The following is a 15345-nucleotide window of genomic DNA, read 5'->3' on the forward strand; positions in this document are numbered from 1 at the left end:
GGGTCGCCGTCACACAAACGTTGAGAACCACTGCACTAAACAAACCGCTGAACTCAAGGACTATCTGTACACAGGTGTCCAATTTGTCGACTTTAAGACCCGCGGACTTCAACTCCCAGAATTCCCCAGCCAGTGTGCCTGGCTGAGGAATTCTGGGAGTTGAAGTCCACAAGGCTTAAAGCAGGGGTCTTCAAACTTGACCCTTTTATGACTTGTGGACTTCAACTCCCAGAATTCCCCAGCCAGCGTGCTTGGCTGAGGAATTCTGGGAGTTGAAGTCCACAAGTCATAAAAGGACCAAGGTGGAAGACCCCTGGCTTAAAGCTTGCAAAGATGAACACCCCTGGTCTACTATATCTTGGAGAGCGAAGAGATGAAAACAACATTGTGTGTGTGTGTGTGTGTGTGTGTGTGTGTGTGTAAAGTTATGAAGTTTGCTTTCACAACTAACCCTGAACTTTCAAGCACACACAACTGAGGTTAAAGTAGGGAGGACAACCGTCCTTACAGCGCTGTTGGGAAGATAAATTCCACCAGATTGTCACGAACCGAGACACCCAGAGTCACACTTTGAGAGTGTGATGTGTGTGTGTGTGTGTGTGTATAAACTGAAAATAACATTAAAACTAAAATTCTGCTAGGTTTCACCAAACGCGAGACCGCGAGAAGGGAAGGAAGTGCAATGAAAATTTTAAACCAGTCGGCATGTTTCAAATACTGTTGGGGAAAACCACCTTAAATAAGAATTTTAAACAGGGTCTATGACGAGGCAAAAAAGGTGACCCATTTGAAAAGAGCCTTTATACCAATGTGGTTATTATTGCAGAAATATTAGGGAAAAAATATCTATATTTCATTGTTATTTACCTAAATAATAAGAATTCTATTCATTCAAGGTTGGCGAAAGAGAGCATTTCTGGAAGAAGAAAACGTCAAGCAAAGCTATTTGGTGGACTACAGCAGGGCTTTTCAACCTTTTCACCTACTGTACCACTTTTAGAATACGGCAACATCCAAGTACCACCTGTCGCCTAGCAAGGTGTCAAAAATGTGATGACCAAAAAAAAAAAAAAAAAGGAAAAAAGTGATAAAGTACAGGTAGTCCTCGACTTACAACAGTTCGCTTAGTGACTGTTCGAAGTTACAATGGCACTGAAAAAAGTGCCCCCCAAGCCACAGCCGAGCAAGACACCTGCCTGCCCGCCCGGCGGCGCTCTTCCTCCTGTCCGAGGTTTTCATTGTTGTGAACATTTCTGTTGAGGATTGGCAGCGGGAGTGGAGTGGGGGGGTGTTGGTTTTCATCCCCCCCCCCCGTCTGCTGGGTGGTTGCAGCAGGTTTTGGTCACTTCCCATGACCCTGGGACAATGTGAATGTCATAAATATGAATCTGTTGCCAAGCATCTGAATGTAAATCACAAGACCCTGGAGAGGCTGCAACATTCCAGCTGATCGGCGCTTCTTCTGGGCTCAGCAGAAGCACCAGGATCAGTGCTGCTTTCCAGCTGGAGCCTGGCACTGATCCTGGCGCTTCCGCTAAGCTCTGACAGCCCCGAAGAAGCGCCCATCAGCTGGAGCCTGGCGCTGATCCTGGCGCTTCTGCTGAGCCCTGACAGCCCTGCAGCTCCAGCCGTCTCTCGCTCAGGCTTGTGTGGTGCTGCCACCGGTTCAGCTCATTCCCCTCCCCCGCTACCCCTTTTCTAGGATGGTCGTGTACCACCTGCCAGGTGCCAATGGACCACAGGTGGTACCCGTACCACTGGTTGAAAAGCCTTGATCTACAGAATTGTAGAAACTAATTGTTATTGATTGCTTTTTAAAATATAAACCCAGACAACACGATGTTTACCAAGGTGATTATGTAAATGAAAATAAAACATATTAAGGAGAAGAGGAGGAGGAGGAGGAGGAGAAGGAATGCCTCGTCTCACCTCGGAAAAATAAAAAAGGGCCGATTCGCAGAAGAGGATATCAGCTAGGTAGACGGTCCCGCTCGTCAGCACCTCAATCTGATATTTGCAGAAGTGATGGCTTCGCAGGAATTCGCTAAAGTGCCTATGAGAGGAGGGGAAAAAAGGGGGATATTCCAGCATCAGAAGCCAAGAAATCAGTTCCTTTCCCAGAATTACAGAGTTGGAAGGGTCCCTGGAGGTCATCTAGTCCAACCCCCTGCTCAGCCAGGAGAGCCTAAACCAGGGGTCTTTAAACTTGGCCCTTTTAATGACCTGTGGACTTCATCTCCCAGAATTCCTCAGCCAACGTGCATGCTGGCTGAGGAATTCTGGGAGTTGGAGTCCACAAGTCATAAAAGGGCCAAGCTGGAAGACCCCTGGCCTAAACCATTTGAGACAAATGGTTGTCCAGCCTCTTCTTAAAAACACATGGAACATACACAGCTTCTGGAGGCAAGCCATTCCATTGATTATTAAGAGAATCGTAACCCTGAAAAGGGACCTTGGAGGTCTTCTAGTCCAACCCCCTGCTCAGGCAGGAAAAACCCTATACCATTTCAGACAAACGGCTGTCCAGTCTCTTCTTAAAAACCTCCAGTGATGGCGCATTCACCGCTTCTGAAGGCAAGCTGTTCCACTGAATAATCAACACAGAATAACAAGAGTTGGAAGGGACCTTGGAGGTCATCTAGTCCAACCCCCTGCTCAGTCAGGAAGCCCTATACCATTTCAGATAAATGGTTGTCCAGTCTCTTCTTTAAAAAAAAACAAAACCCTCCAGTGATGAAGAACCCACAACCTTTGGAGGGAAGCCATTCCAGTGATTTAATCATTCTCACTGTTGGGAAATTCCTTTTTAATTTTAGATTGGATCTTCCTTTGATGCCAGAGTGGAGAGAAATCAGAGAGGAAGAATGACCTAGCAGGATATTTTTGAACATTTTTCCAGCAAAGGGTTAGGAGACTGGAGGCTAAAACATACAAGGAACGGTTGCTGGAATTGGGTAGGTCTAGTTTAATGAAGAGAAGGACGAAGGGGGACATGATAGCAGCCTTCCAGTATCTCAGGGGCTGCCCCAAAGAAGAGGGAATCAAGCTATTCTCCAAAGCACCTGAAGGCAGGACAAGAAGCAACGGATGGAAACTCATCAAGGAGAGAAACAACCTAGAACTAAGGAGAAACTTCCTGACAGTGAGAACAATTAACCGGTGGAACAACCTGCCTCCAGAAGTGGTGAATGCTCCAACACTGGAAGTTTTTAAGAAGAGACTGGACAACCATTTGTCTGAAATGGTATAGGATTTCCTGCCTGAGCAGGGGGTTGGACTCGATGACCTCCAAGGTCCCTTCCAACTTTATTCTTATTCTTATTACTTTCTTGCTATGGGCAGTCCTCAACATATGACCATGACGGAGCCTGCCTATTATGGTCGTATATGGGAAACTGTGAGCATCGTAGACCAAGATATGTCCAAAAATGCTAGAATTCCTGGAAGCCTGGCAGGCAGACCGATCGCTCATCAACAGGCATAAGAGATCAACAACATTTACCCGCCATTCAAGAGAGACAATAAAAAAAACAAAAAAACAAAAAAGGAAACAAAAAAGATGAAAACGCCTCCTTGTCAGCAATCGACACCCAGATGAGCAGAGATTAACCCCAAGGCTAGACCAACAATCAAGCAATAAGCAAGATCCCAGTCAAGGATAACAACTTGGACAGTCACATAGTAAACAACAACCTAATCAAGGGACCATTGAGAAGAAAACAGTCCCACCAACACTGACGGGAAAAGCCATTAGTATTTAAAATGAGAGCAAACCCCACTTCCTCCTAACACTGATGATGTTACCTAGTTGGGTCATGAAACGTCTGCAAGAAAACATCCAAGCTGAGAGAGCACTAAGGACCCCACAGTTCTTCTCCTCATCCTTCCCTTCCTCCTCCTCTTCACTCCTCCTCCTCCTCCTCTCCATAAACCCCTCCTTCCTTCTGGCACGGAGGATGTTCCCTAGTTGGGTCATGAAATGTCTGCAGGAAAACCATCAAGCTCAGAGAGCACCAAGGACCCCCCCCAGTCTTCCTCCTCTGCTCTGCAAACCTCATTCCTTTCTAGCACTGATGATGCTATCTAGTAGGGTCATGAAATGTCTGCAAGAAAACCACCCAGCTCAGAGAGCACCAAGGACCCCACATTCCTTCTCCTCCTTTCTAGCACTGATGATGCTCCCCAGTTGGGTCATGAAACATCTGCAGGAAAACAACCAAGCTCAGAGAGCACCAAGGACCCCCACAGTCCTCCTCCTCCTCCCTTCTAGCACTGATGATGTTACCTAGTTGGGTCATGAAACGTCTGCAGGAAAACCACCCAGCTCAAAGAGCACCAAGGACCCTACAGTCGTCCTCCTCCTCCCCCCCCTTCTAGCACTGAGGATGTTCCCTAGTTGGGTCATGAAACGTCTGCAGGAAAACCACCCAGCTCAGAGACCACCCAGGACCCCACAAGTCCAAATCTAGGAACAGGAGCGCGCACAGCTTCATTTGATTTCAAGAAGAGTCGACTTACTCTTGTTCCATGGCGCTAAACACCACGGACTGTGCCATGACGAAGCAGTTGGGGTCCACCCGTCCATCTTCCCCGCAGATCTTGGCTGAAAGTTCACCGGAAGACATTCCCGTTAGCGTCAAAGAGTTTACAGCAAAGGGAAAAAACAGAAGGCGACGTGCGGCTGGCCCACGTGCAAGCCGAAATGCAGAGCAGGCACTTTGGGGGGGGGGCAAGGGTTTGAAACAGGGGGTGGGGGCCAGGATGCTTCTCCTTGCCAGCCCCAACCTCCCCAAGTTTTGTTATCCCGCGAGACGGGAATGCGATGTCTTACCCACAATATCGTTTCTCATCAGCTCGGTAACCGGTATCGGCTTAGCAGCATCGGGAGATATATATTTGGTAAAGATGGTCACTGCATCCTGTTCAATACCTGGAGGGGGAGGGGGGAGAGAGAGAGAAAAGGGACAGTGGATTGGGCCCAGTTCTGCTACCGAACATCCAGACTCAGTCACGGTTTTTGTTGCCTGCAGCATCAACCTTGTCAACGCCCAAGCTTCCTCTTTTTTCTGCTATGTATTTAAGAGGGACAGTGATTAATATTTATATGGATTTATAGGTAAGGGCGTAGGCATGTACATATGTATGCATACAGCATGTTTATAGGTGTGTTATTCATGTGTACGCTTTGGAGAGCAGGCAGCAGAATTTGATTTTTAATGTGTGCCCACAGTAAAAAAAATGACAATAAATCTTATATCTTTTCTTATATCTCCTTATATTTTATCTTACATCTTATCTTATATTTTACATTATATCTTATTTTACATCTTACCTTATATTTTATATCTTATCTTTTATCTTATTTTACATCTTATCTTATATCTTACATTTCATATTTTATATCTTATCTTACCTCATCTTATATCTTCTTATATTTTCTTACATCTTATATCTTATCTTTTATATCTTATTATATCTTATCTTACATCTTATCTTATATTTTATTTTTATATCTTATATCTTTTATCTTATCTTATTTTACATCTTATATCTTATCTTACATCTTATCTTACATCTTATATCTTCTCTTTTATATCTTATTATATCTTATATCTTCTTACATCTTACCTTATATTTTATATCTTGTTATATCTTATATCTTATCTTATATTTTATATCTTATATTTTATATCTTATATCTTATCTTGTTTTACATCTTATATCTTATCTTAAATCTTATCTTACATCTTATATCTTATCTTATATTTTATTATATCTTATCTTACATATCTTATATTTTATATCATATATTTTATTTTATATCTTATCTTATTTTACATCTTACCTTATATCTTATCTTATATCTTACAGTCCAAATTTTATATCTTATCTTAAAATAACAACAACAACAACAACAACGAGAAAGAACTGGAGAAGATAACAAAATACGAAGACCTACAAATAGAAATAGAAAGACTGTGGCAAAAGCAAGCAAGGGTAGTACCAATAGTCATAGGCTCCTTGGGTGCAATCCCAAAACAACTGGAGCACCACTTGAACACCATTGGCATTGACAAATTCGCCATGAGTCAATTGCAAAAGGCGGCCTTACTGGGAACTGCTTCCATCCTGCGACGATATCTGTAATACCATCAAACATCCACATCTGCCTATCCCAGGAGCCAGTAAACAATGACTTAAATGGGTTTTGCCGGCATCTGCAGCCGGCTCATGGACTGCGTCACCGGTCCCGGCCGGTTAATTAGTGTTCCAGATGTTTCGCGGTCCATGAGCCGGCTGCAGATGCCGGCAAAACCCATTTAAGTCATCATTGTTTACTGGCTCCTTAGCCCTGATGATGTTTGGAGTTTCCAAACGAAAGCTTGGCAGCTTTTAGTAAAGTATATTTTTATATTTATACTCTCCTGGTGTTCGTATTTTATTTGTACCACAGACATGCCCAGGAGTCGTATTTTTATGCAAATTTTCCAGTACATATTTTATATCTTGTCTTACATCTTATCTTATATCTCTTTTATCTTATCTTATCTTATCGAGTTCCTCTGAGGTTGCAGCGAGTTTGGAAAAGAAACAGTTCAGCGGTTTGCAAAAACTTCCGCAATAACCAGAGGTTTGTTTGGGTTTTTTCCGAGAAGGAAGTCAAGACTTTCACAATTCCACCCAAGACGAAAACTGAACGGGGACTTTGCTTGGTGAAAAAAGCAAATCTCCTTTGCGCTGGCAATAAGTCCCTCGTTGTTTCTGAAACCAGGGGACCTTTCAGAAACGGGGTCTTCCTCCCTCTTGAACTGCCACAGGCGGTCCTCGAGTTACGAGTCTCAATTGAGCCCACGATGGTGCCCAAAATTACGCCCCATAATTGAGCGCACAAAATCACGATGGTAAAAATCAGTTATCACACCACCCAGTCTGATTTTAATGGCTGTTTTTCCCCTCCTTCAGTGGCCGTTAAGTGAATGCCGTGGTTGTTAAAGAGAGCTCATTGTTTTGTCAGAACTAAACTTGTGGTAAATTGCAGACATATGACTGCGGGATGCTGCAAGCGGTCGTAAACGCAGGCTGGCTGCAATACGGTCACATTGACTGCAAGGGGTGGGTTGAATGGGGACGTCGCAACTTTGAAACCGGGCACAAAAGTCCGATTTTCAGGGTTTGTCATAACTTTCAACAGCCATTAAGCAACTGGTCGTACGTCGAGGACTATCTGTATCCCATCAAATGGCCCATCTCGCCTGCGTTTTCTTCCTCTCCCTCTGTTAGACCACACAGGTGGTCCTCATTTACTGACTGACTCATTCAGAGACCGTTCAAAGTTACAAGGATGCTGAAAAAGATTGCGAAAGGGGATCACGTGACCCCCCCCAGGACATTGTGACCGTCATAAATGTGAACCAGTTCCCAAGCGTCTGAATTTTGGTTGGGTGATCAAGGGGATGCTGCAACGGTCGTAAGTGTGAAAAACGGTCGTAAGTCACTTTTTTCAGCGCCGTGGTTAACTTTCAAGTCACTAAATGAACTGCTGTTAAGTCCAGGACTAGCTGTAGATGTCGTGCTGTGCCTGACCCACTGTTTTTTTTCCCCACCTGTCCCAGAATGGAAATTGAAGAGGAAGGGATCACAAGAGAGTAAGCAAGCACCCAGTGGTGAACAGATATCAAAAGTAATACAGGGGCACATCAAGCCTGATGTACTCTCCATTGTGTGTGTGTGTGTGTGTGTGTGTACCTGCTTACTCTCTTGAAATCCCTTCCTCTCCAAAGTCTGTAACTATAAGCTTTAATTCCCTTTTTGCTAATTACCCCAGAGCCGGAATGAACATACGTAGCGTAGGAGAGTGAGGAAAAGAAAAGCCCACTTATCGACTGCTTTGCTTAGCGACCTTAGTTGCGGGTCCCAACTACGACTGCAAACTGAGGAGCATCTGTAATTGGCCTGGGGGCCAGACCTACTCTCTTTGTTCCATGGCAGGCAGATGGAACCTCTATCCTTCAAGCATCAAAGCATCACCACCCATTTTGGAAAGGACCCCTGGGAGTTGTAGTTTAAGTATAGTTGGAAGGCTACGGTGCTCTCCACCATTTCTACACAGTGAAACTAAGGAAATACAGAGTACAGAGAAGAGCAACAAAGATGATCAGGGGGCCGGAGGCTAAAGCATATAAGGAACGGTTGCTGAAATTGGGTATATCTAGTTTAATGAAGAGAAGGACAAGGGGGGACATGATAGCAGCCTTCCAGTATCTCAGGGGCTGCCCCAAAGAAGAGGGAGTCAAGCTGTTCTCCAAAGCGCCTGAAGGCAGGACAAGAAGCAATGGATGGAAACTGACCGAGGAGAGAAGCAACCTGGAACTAAGGAGAAACTTCCTGACAGAACAATTAACCAGTGGAACAACCTGCCTCCAAAAGCGGTGAACACTGGGGCTTATCAGTGTTTTTCACACTTACGACCGTTGCAGCAGCCCGGTGGTTGTGTGATCAAAATTCAGACATTTGGCAACTGACTCGTATTTATGACGGTAGTAGTGTCCTGGGATCACGTGACCTCCTTTTCCGACCTTTTGACGAGCAAAATCCGTGGGGAAGGCCAGATTCACTTAAACAAGAGTCTGACTAATTTAACAACTGCGGCAATTCCCTTAACAACCGAGGCAAGAAAGGACGTAAAACGGGACAAGCTGACCTAACAAGTATTTCCCTTAGCAACAGACATTTTGGGCTCAGTTGCGGTCGTAAGTTGAGGACCGCCTGTAGGTCCTTAAATGAGGAGGTCACTGGAAACTACTTAGAACATGGCTCTCAACCTGTGGGTCAGGACCCCATTTGGGGTCGAACGACCATTTCACGGGGGTCGCCAAACAACGCAGTCCGCCATTTTTTCGCTCTTTTCCTTAGCTGTGCTACTCCCTTTTATTCTATTGGCTTTTGAAAGCCAATAGAAGAGACTCTCTTGAACAGAGTCTAATTCTATTGGCTTTCAAAAGCCAATAGGAATTGTCCAGGCTGTCTCTGCCCTGCTGAGCCTGCCAAAAGTCCCATTCTGCAAATGGTGCTGTACCAGTTGAGTAGTCCTCGACTTACGACCAGTTGAGTAGTCCTCGACTTACGACCGGTTGGGGGGTCGTGGCATTAAAAAGGTTGAGAATCACTGACTTAGAAAGACCATGGGTTGGGCTTACTTTTCATGAGTTTCCCTGACATGCCCCTTAGTGCAAAGCAAGGACTATTTCTACTGGACGCTGAGACCGTGGAAGCATCGTGAGAGTCACCCGGAACCGGAGAGTCCTCGTCTTCTGACGGAGTCAACCCCAAACAGGGTTTGTCCCCGCCTTGGCCAAGCAGCAAATGGTTCCGAAGAGTCAACGTTGGCCGGCTCAAACATGCTGGAGAGGGCTCGGCGGGATAACAGTCATCCAGTCCTCCGTTAAGCGACTCGCCGAGGGGGGAAAAGCCAAGAGGGTCCTGCTGCTGCAGGCAAGGGGACACCGGCTCGGCCAGGGAGCTGTGCTTCACCGTGTTCAAGCTGTGTGCTCGGATGCGGGACCAGGTGGCGGAGCAGAAAGTCTCAGCTTCCAGCCAGAATCGGACCAGGTGTTCCATGCGGTGGAGCTCCATGTACTGGGCAAAGTACGGGAGGGCCACGGGGTCGCGCAGGACTTGCGCCAGCGTCTTAGACAGGCTTGACTTGCTTTCTTGAGCTTGGTAATCCAGGCAGGAGCGGCCTAGAGAAAGGAGAGGGAGAGAAGGTGAGGAGGGGGGATCCTGCCAAGGTTCCGACTGACGCGCCCAACCGAGTAAGTATCTTCAAGAGATTCTGATCTCTTAATGTAAAACTTTATTGCGTACATCAATTCAGCACGATGGAAAGCAAAACCAGCTCTGGTAAGAGCATTGAATTCTCCCTCCTCCCTCTTGACCGTGTCCCGTTGTCCAATTAAATGCAAAAATATTGTTTTGAGAAAATATCCTCGGCCTGGCCAGGTCCTGGGCGAATCGTCCTTGACGCTCATGGTCCGGCTTTTTAATTTTTGAAATCTGCATTCCGACAGCTTCCCTCCCCACCAAGCTGAGAAGCAATAATTGTCACACCAGCAAAAGCATGTGTCAACGCTGCTAACACCGGATGTTCTACATTGACAACAGATGAAAATGTAGTCATCTTTCCCCTTTCGCTTTTAGAGTTAGAGCAGTGGTTCTCAACCTGTGGGTCGGGACCCCATTTGGGGTCGAACGGCCATTTCACGGGGGTCGCCAAACAAGGCTGTCCGCCATTTTTTCCCCTTTTCTTTGGCCACGCCCCTGGCACCCGGTGATGTATAAGTGGTTGGGGGTCACTACAACATGGGGAACTGTATTATGGGGTCGCGGCATTAGAAAGGTTGAGAACCACTGTTCTATTGGCTTTTGAAAGCCAATAGAATAGATTCTCTTGAATAGAGTCTAATTCTATTGGCTTTCAAAAGCCAATAGGAATTGTCCAGGCTGCCCTGCTAAGCCCGCCAAAAGTCTCATTCTGCAAATGGTGCTGCACCAGTTGAGTAGTCCTCAACTTACAACCGGTTGAGTAGTCCTCGACTTACGACCGGTTGGGGGTCGCGGCATTAAAAAGGTTGAGAACCACTGAGTTAGATGATGCCTGTATGTGTGTGAATGAGAGTCTAGCTCAGGGGTAGGCCACCATGGCTCTTTTATGACTCATGGACTTCAACTCCCAGAATTCCTGAGCCAGCTATGCTGAGGAGAAATGGAGAGGTTTCCAAGCTGAGCCATGCTGGCTCAGGAATTCTGGGAGTTGAAGTCCGCAAGTCATAAAAGAGCCAAGGTTGCCTACCCCTGGCCTAGCTAGACATAACAACACTAAACTTAGCGTGAGAATCAAGGTTATTGAGCCCAGAGCTGATAAAGAATTGGCGAGCTGGAGAGGAAGCCCCCTCACCTTCAAGCTAATTGGGGAATGTGATTTATGACTGTTAATTGGAGGGAATTGTGCTTTGATACTATGTGCCCAGGGGAGGGGAATTCAGTTTTTGGCTTTGATTATGTAGTGCCGATATCATGCTACTCGAATAAAAGATTCTTTAAGGTAAACAATGCCTCAAAGTTCTTTTGAAGAGTTTCATCTGTCGGAACTATGACAGCATGCTTGGGAGAGACGTTCTCCAGGTTTCTAGAGAGACACCCGATAAAATATCTCCGTCATGGCCCCATCTGATCCCAGTTCGGAGGAGGAGGAGTTGAAACCAGGACCGTTGTAGAGGTGAGAGACAGGCAAAGGTCGTGTGTAGAAAACTGCCCCTCCAACGCCTGTGTTTTCTCTGCATCTATCTCCCCCCCCTTTACATCACCATAGCGATGTGAAAGTACGCAGGTCTGTGTGACCTTGCCTGCCTGATAACAGCTTGCTCCCATCAACAAGATGCTATTAACTATTCCCTGTTTTTGGCCTCTGGCTTCTATATTCTTGAGGATTGGTTGAGAGTTTAAACAATGAAATGCTATTGTCATGTATAAACTTTTGCTTCTTGGAATCTGTATATAAACAATAAAAGCTGCGTAGAAAGCAGCCATTTTTTGCACCCTGCTATGACTTAGCACTGATTACTACAACCGTCCAATGGGGAGAGTGCTTCTCTGCTGGATCGTCTGGGGGTCCAGGGGCTGAGGACGATGCTGTCCCAGGCCCCTCTGGCACGGGGTGGTGGTGCTACCTGCCCCAGCAAACACGGGAGAGGATCAGCTGCAAACAGGCAATGGTGTTGAGAGGCAGCAGATCTCCCTCCCATGAGGAACAGCTGCCTCCCCCACCTGATCCTAGAGCGGGGCTGCTGTGGAGGAGGCTGGCCTAGCACTTCTCACAACGCACATCTGCCTTGAGTTGATTTAAGCCAGTGGTTCTCAACCTTTTTAATGCCACGACCCTCAACCGGTTGTAAGCCGAGGACTACTCAACCGGTCGTAAGCCGAGGACTACTCAACTGGTGCAGCACCGTTTGCAGACTGGGACTTTTGGCGGGCTCAGCAGGGCAGAGACAGCCTGGACAATTCCTATTGGCTTTGGAAAGCCAATAGAATTAGACTCTATTCAAGAGAGTCTAATCTATTGGCTTTCAAAAGCCAATAGAATAAAAGAGAGTAGCACAGCTAAGGAAAAGGGGAAAAAAAATGGCGGACTGCGTTGTTTGGCGACCCCCGTGAAATGGTCGTTCGACCCCAAATGGGGTCCCGACTCACAGGTTGAGAACCACTGATTTAAGCAGAGGCCGGGGAGAGTATCTTTCTCAGGAACAATCTGATGTGCTTATTTTTTAACTAATTCGCATACAGGTTGTCCTCAGGTTGTGGAAGCTTCCTATGACGGTGGTTAAGTCATAAAGGTGGTAAAACGGTTGACCAAAAGTTACGCACCTGGCATTCATGCCTAAACTGGGACTAGAAGTCACAATCGCCTAATGATTGGCCCAAAGTTACCAAGGCACCTTTCAGGACTAAAACGGGACTAGAACTCTCAGTCTCTTGGCGATTGGCCCAAAGTCCCCCAGCTGGCTTTCATGCCTAAGGCGGGACTGGAACTCACGGTCTCCTGGTGATTGGCTCAAAGTCACCCAGCTGGCTTTCATGCCTAAGGCGGGACTAGCACTCACCCTCTCCTGGTGATTGGCCCAAAGTCACCCAGCTGGCTTTCATGCCTAAGGCGGGACTGGAACTCACCGTCTCCTGGTGATTGGCTCAAAGTCACCCAGCTAGCTTTCATGCCTAAGGCGGGACTAGAACTCACCCTCTCCTGGCGATTGGTCCAAAGTCACCCAGCTGGTTTTCATGCCTAAGGCGGGACTGGAACTCACCGTCTCCTGGTGATTGGCCCAAAGTCACCCAGCTGGCTTTCATGTCTAAGGCGGGACTAGAACTCACCCTCTCCTGGCGATTGGTCCAAAGTCACCCAGCTGGCTTTCATGCCTAAGGCGGGACTGGAACTCACTGTCTCCTGGTGATTGGCCCAAAGTCACCCAGCTGGCTTTCATGCCTAAGGCGGGACTAGAACTCACCGTCTACTGGCGATTGGTCCAAAGTCACCCAGCTGGCTAGCATGCCTAAGGCGGGACTAGAACTCCCTACCTCCTGGCGATTGGCCCAAAGCCACCCAGCTGGATTTCATGACTAATCTGGGACTAGAACTCACTGTCTCCTAGCTTCTAGTCTGGGGCCTTAATCACTTGACCAAACTGGTTCAATCCATCAATCCATCACTTCCTTGCAGGTACCCATTAGGCTATTTTAGGCCTCTAAACATGCTCAGGAGCTCTTTGGACCCAGCTAAACCAGAAAAAAAGGGACCAGGCTCACCCAGGTCTCCAAAATGTGCAGCTTCCATGTGGCTGGGCTGCTTCTTAAGGGCTGCCGTGCGACTGCTGCAGGACTCCATGTTGGCCGAGATGGCGTTGATAGCCACGTGGCTTGGTCCGGCGGCCTCGAGCAAGGCATGGCTCCTGGTACCTCTCTGTGGGGAATATCCTGGTGCTGCAGCTGGAAAAGGGAACCACAAGGTGATGCTGCTTTGGGGAGCTCAAACCTGGGTTGGTCTTGCAGGGGCTGCCAGACAGACAGCCCTGTCTGGGCTGTTTATACAGGTGATCCTCAAGTTACAACCACAATTGAGCTGAAAATTTATGTTGCTGAGCCAGATGGTTGTTAAGTGAATCTCACCCCACTTTATGACCTTTCTTGCCACTGTTAAGTTAGTAACACGGTTGTTAAGTGAATCTGGTTCTCCCCACCTTTGACTTTGCTTGTAAGAAGGTCGCAAAAGGGGATCACATGACCCTGGGGCACTGCGACCGTCATAAATATAAACCGGGTGCCAAGGTGTCTGAATTTTGATCACGTGACTGTGGGGATACTGTTAACGGTCACAAAGGGGAAAAGTGGTTGTAAGTCGCCTTTTACGGTGCCTTCCTAACTTCGAACCGTCACTAAATGAACAGCTGTTAAGTTCTTGGCAGTGTGTTGGCAATTTGGACCAGAATTTCTGTCACTAAGCGATAGGGTCACAAAGCGCCACCATTGGAAATCTCCAATTTTCTAGATAAATCAGCAGGGAAGGCTGCAAATGGCGATCAAGTGATTGAAGTCCTGTAGGAAGTTCCTATGAAAATCCAGAACCACATTCAGTGCATGAAAATTCATCCCAAAGGTACTTTTTTTGGAGGCCACTGGACTTTCTTGTTTTTCCTTTGAAGACATTTTGCTTCTCCTCCCAGAAGCTTCTTCAGCTCTGATTGGGATGACGGGGAATGGAAGGATTTATACTCCTTGCAGACAGCCGGTCATTTGCCTCCTTTTGGAGAGTCGTTGAGGCCACCTGGAGATTTGTCTGTGTCTTCAGGCTCACCTGAGTGATGCAAATGCGTGTGGAGCCTTCTTGGACCTGCTGTAGAGAGGATATAGACAATGTCGGATCCCTCCCCCTCTGTTGATATAGATGGCCTCTTTGACCCCTCTTTCAAACCAGTGGTCCTCTCTATCCAACATAGAACAAACCCATCAGGACAAGATTCAGCAGCCCATCTGCCTTTAAGAGACGAAGGCCGCTCTTTCGAAGACAGCAAAGTCCACATTTTGAACAGAGAAGACCGCTGGCTTGAAAGAGGGGTCAAAGTGGCCATCTAGGTCCAAACTGAACACCCCTCCCTCAACAGAGGGGGAGAGATAGGACACTATCCATCTCCAGTCTACAACATGGTGCTTTCAGCAGTCCCAAGAAGGCCCCACACCCATTTGCACCACTCAGGTGAATGATGGACACAGGTAAACCTCTAAGTGGCCTCAACGACTCTCTAAAAGAAGGCAAATGACCGGCTGTCTGCAAGGAGTATGAATCCTTCCATTTCCCGCCAATCCAGTCAGAGCTGAAGAAGCTTCTTGGATGAGAAGCGAAACGTCTTCAAAGAAAAACAAGAAAGTCCAGTTGCCTCCTGGAAAAAAAAAAAGCACCTTTGGGATAACTATGACCTGGAAGATGGAGAATCTCCACGGACATTAAAATGGCTCACACTGAGGGGTAGCCAGCCTTCCTGAATCTCTGAGTCAGAATTGTAAACAGTCCAGAAGTGACATAATTTCATTTCTTTCCCCACTTCCTGCTTGTTATATTCAAAGAACAAAGGCAATTTAGACTGATTAAGTCAGTGTTTTTTAAAATTTCTGCGGTGTGGACTTCAACTCCCAGAATTCCCAGTGTTTTTTAAAATTTCTGCGGTGTGGACTTCAACTCCCAGAATTCCCAGTGTTTTTTCAAATTTCTGCGGTGTGGACTTCAACTCCCAGAATTCC

General features: G+C 46.7%; 1 protein-coding gene across 2 annotated transcripts in view; it reads right to left on the reverse strand.

Moving 5' to 3' along the window:
* The window catches only part of AKAP10 (A-kinase anchoring protein 10), a 62684-nt gene that overhangs the window by 21444 nt on the left and 25895 nt on the right, over nt 1–15345 (reverse strand). For both annotated transcript variants that reach the window (XM_039362243.1, XM_039362242.1), the window contains exons 4-8: nt 13360–13539; nt 9198–9740; nt 4832–4930; nt 4519–4603; nt 1930–2053 (exon numbers count right to left, since the gene is read on the reverse strand). In XM_039362243.1, the coding sequence (XP_039218177.1) occupies nt 1930–2053; nt 4519–4603; nt 4832–4930; nt 9198–9740; nt 13360–13539 (1031 nt within the window). The remainder of the gene's footprint in view (nt 1–1929; nt 2054–4518; nt 4604–4831; nt 4931–9197; nt 9741–13359; nt 13540–15345) is intronic.

This window comes from Crotalus tigris, unplaced genomic scaffold, assembly GCF_016545835.1.
Source record: "Crotalus tigris isolate CLP2741 ecotype Arizona unplaced genomic scaffold, ASM1654583v1 scf7180000019405.536791, whole genome shotgun sequence".
In the NCBI taxonomy this organism is placed as follows: Eukaryota; Metazoa; Chordata; class Lepidosauria; order Squamata; family Viperidae; genus Crotalus; species Crotalus tigris.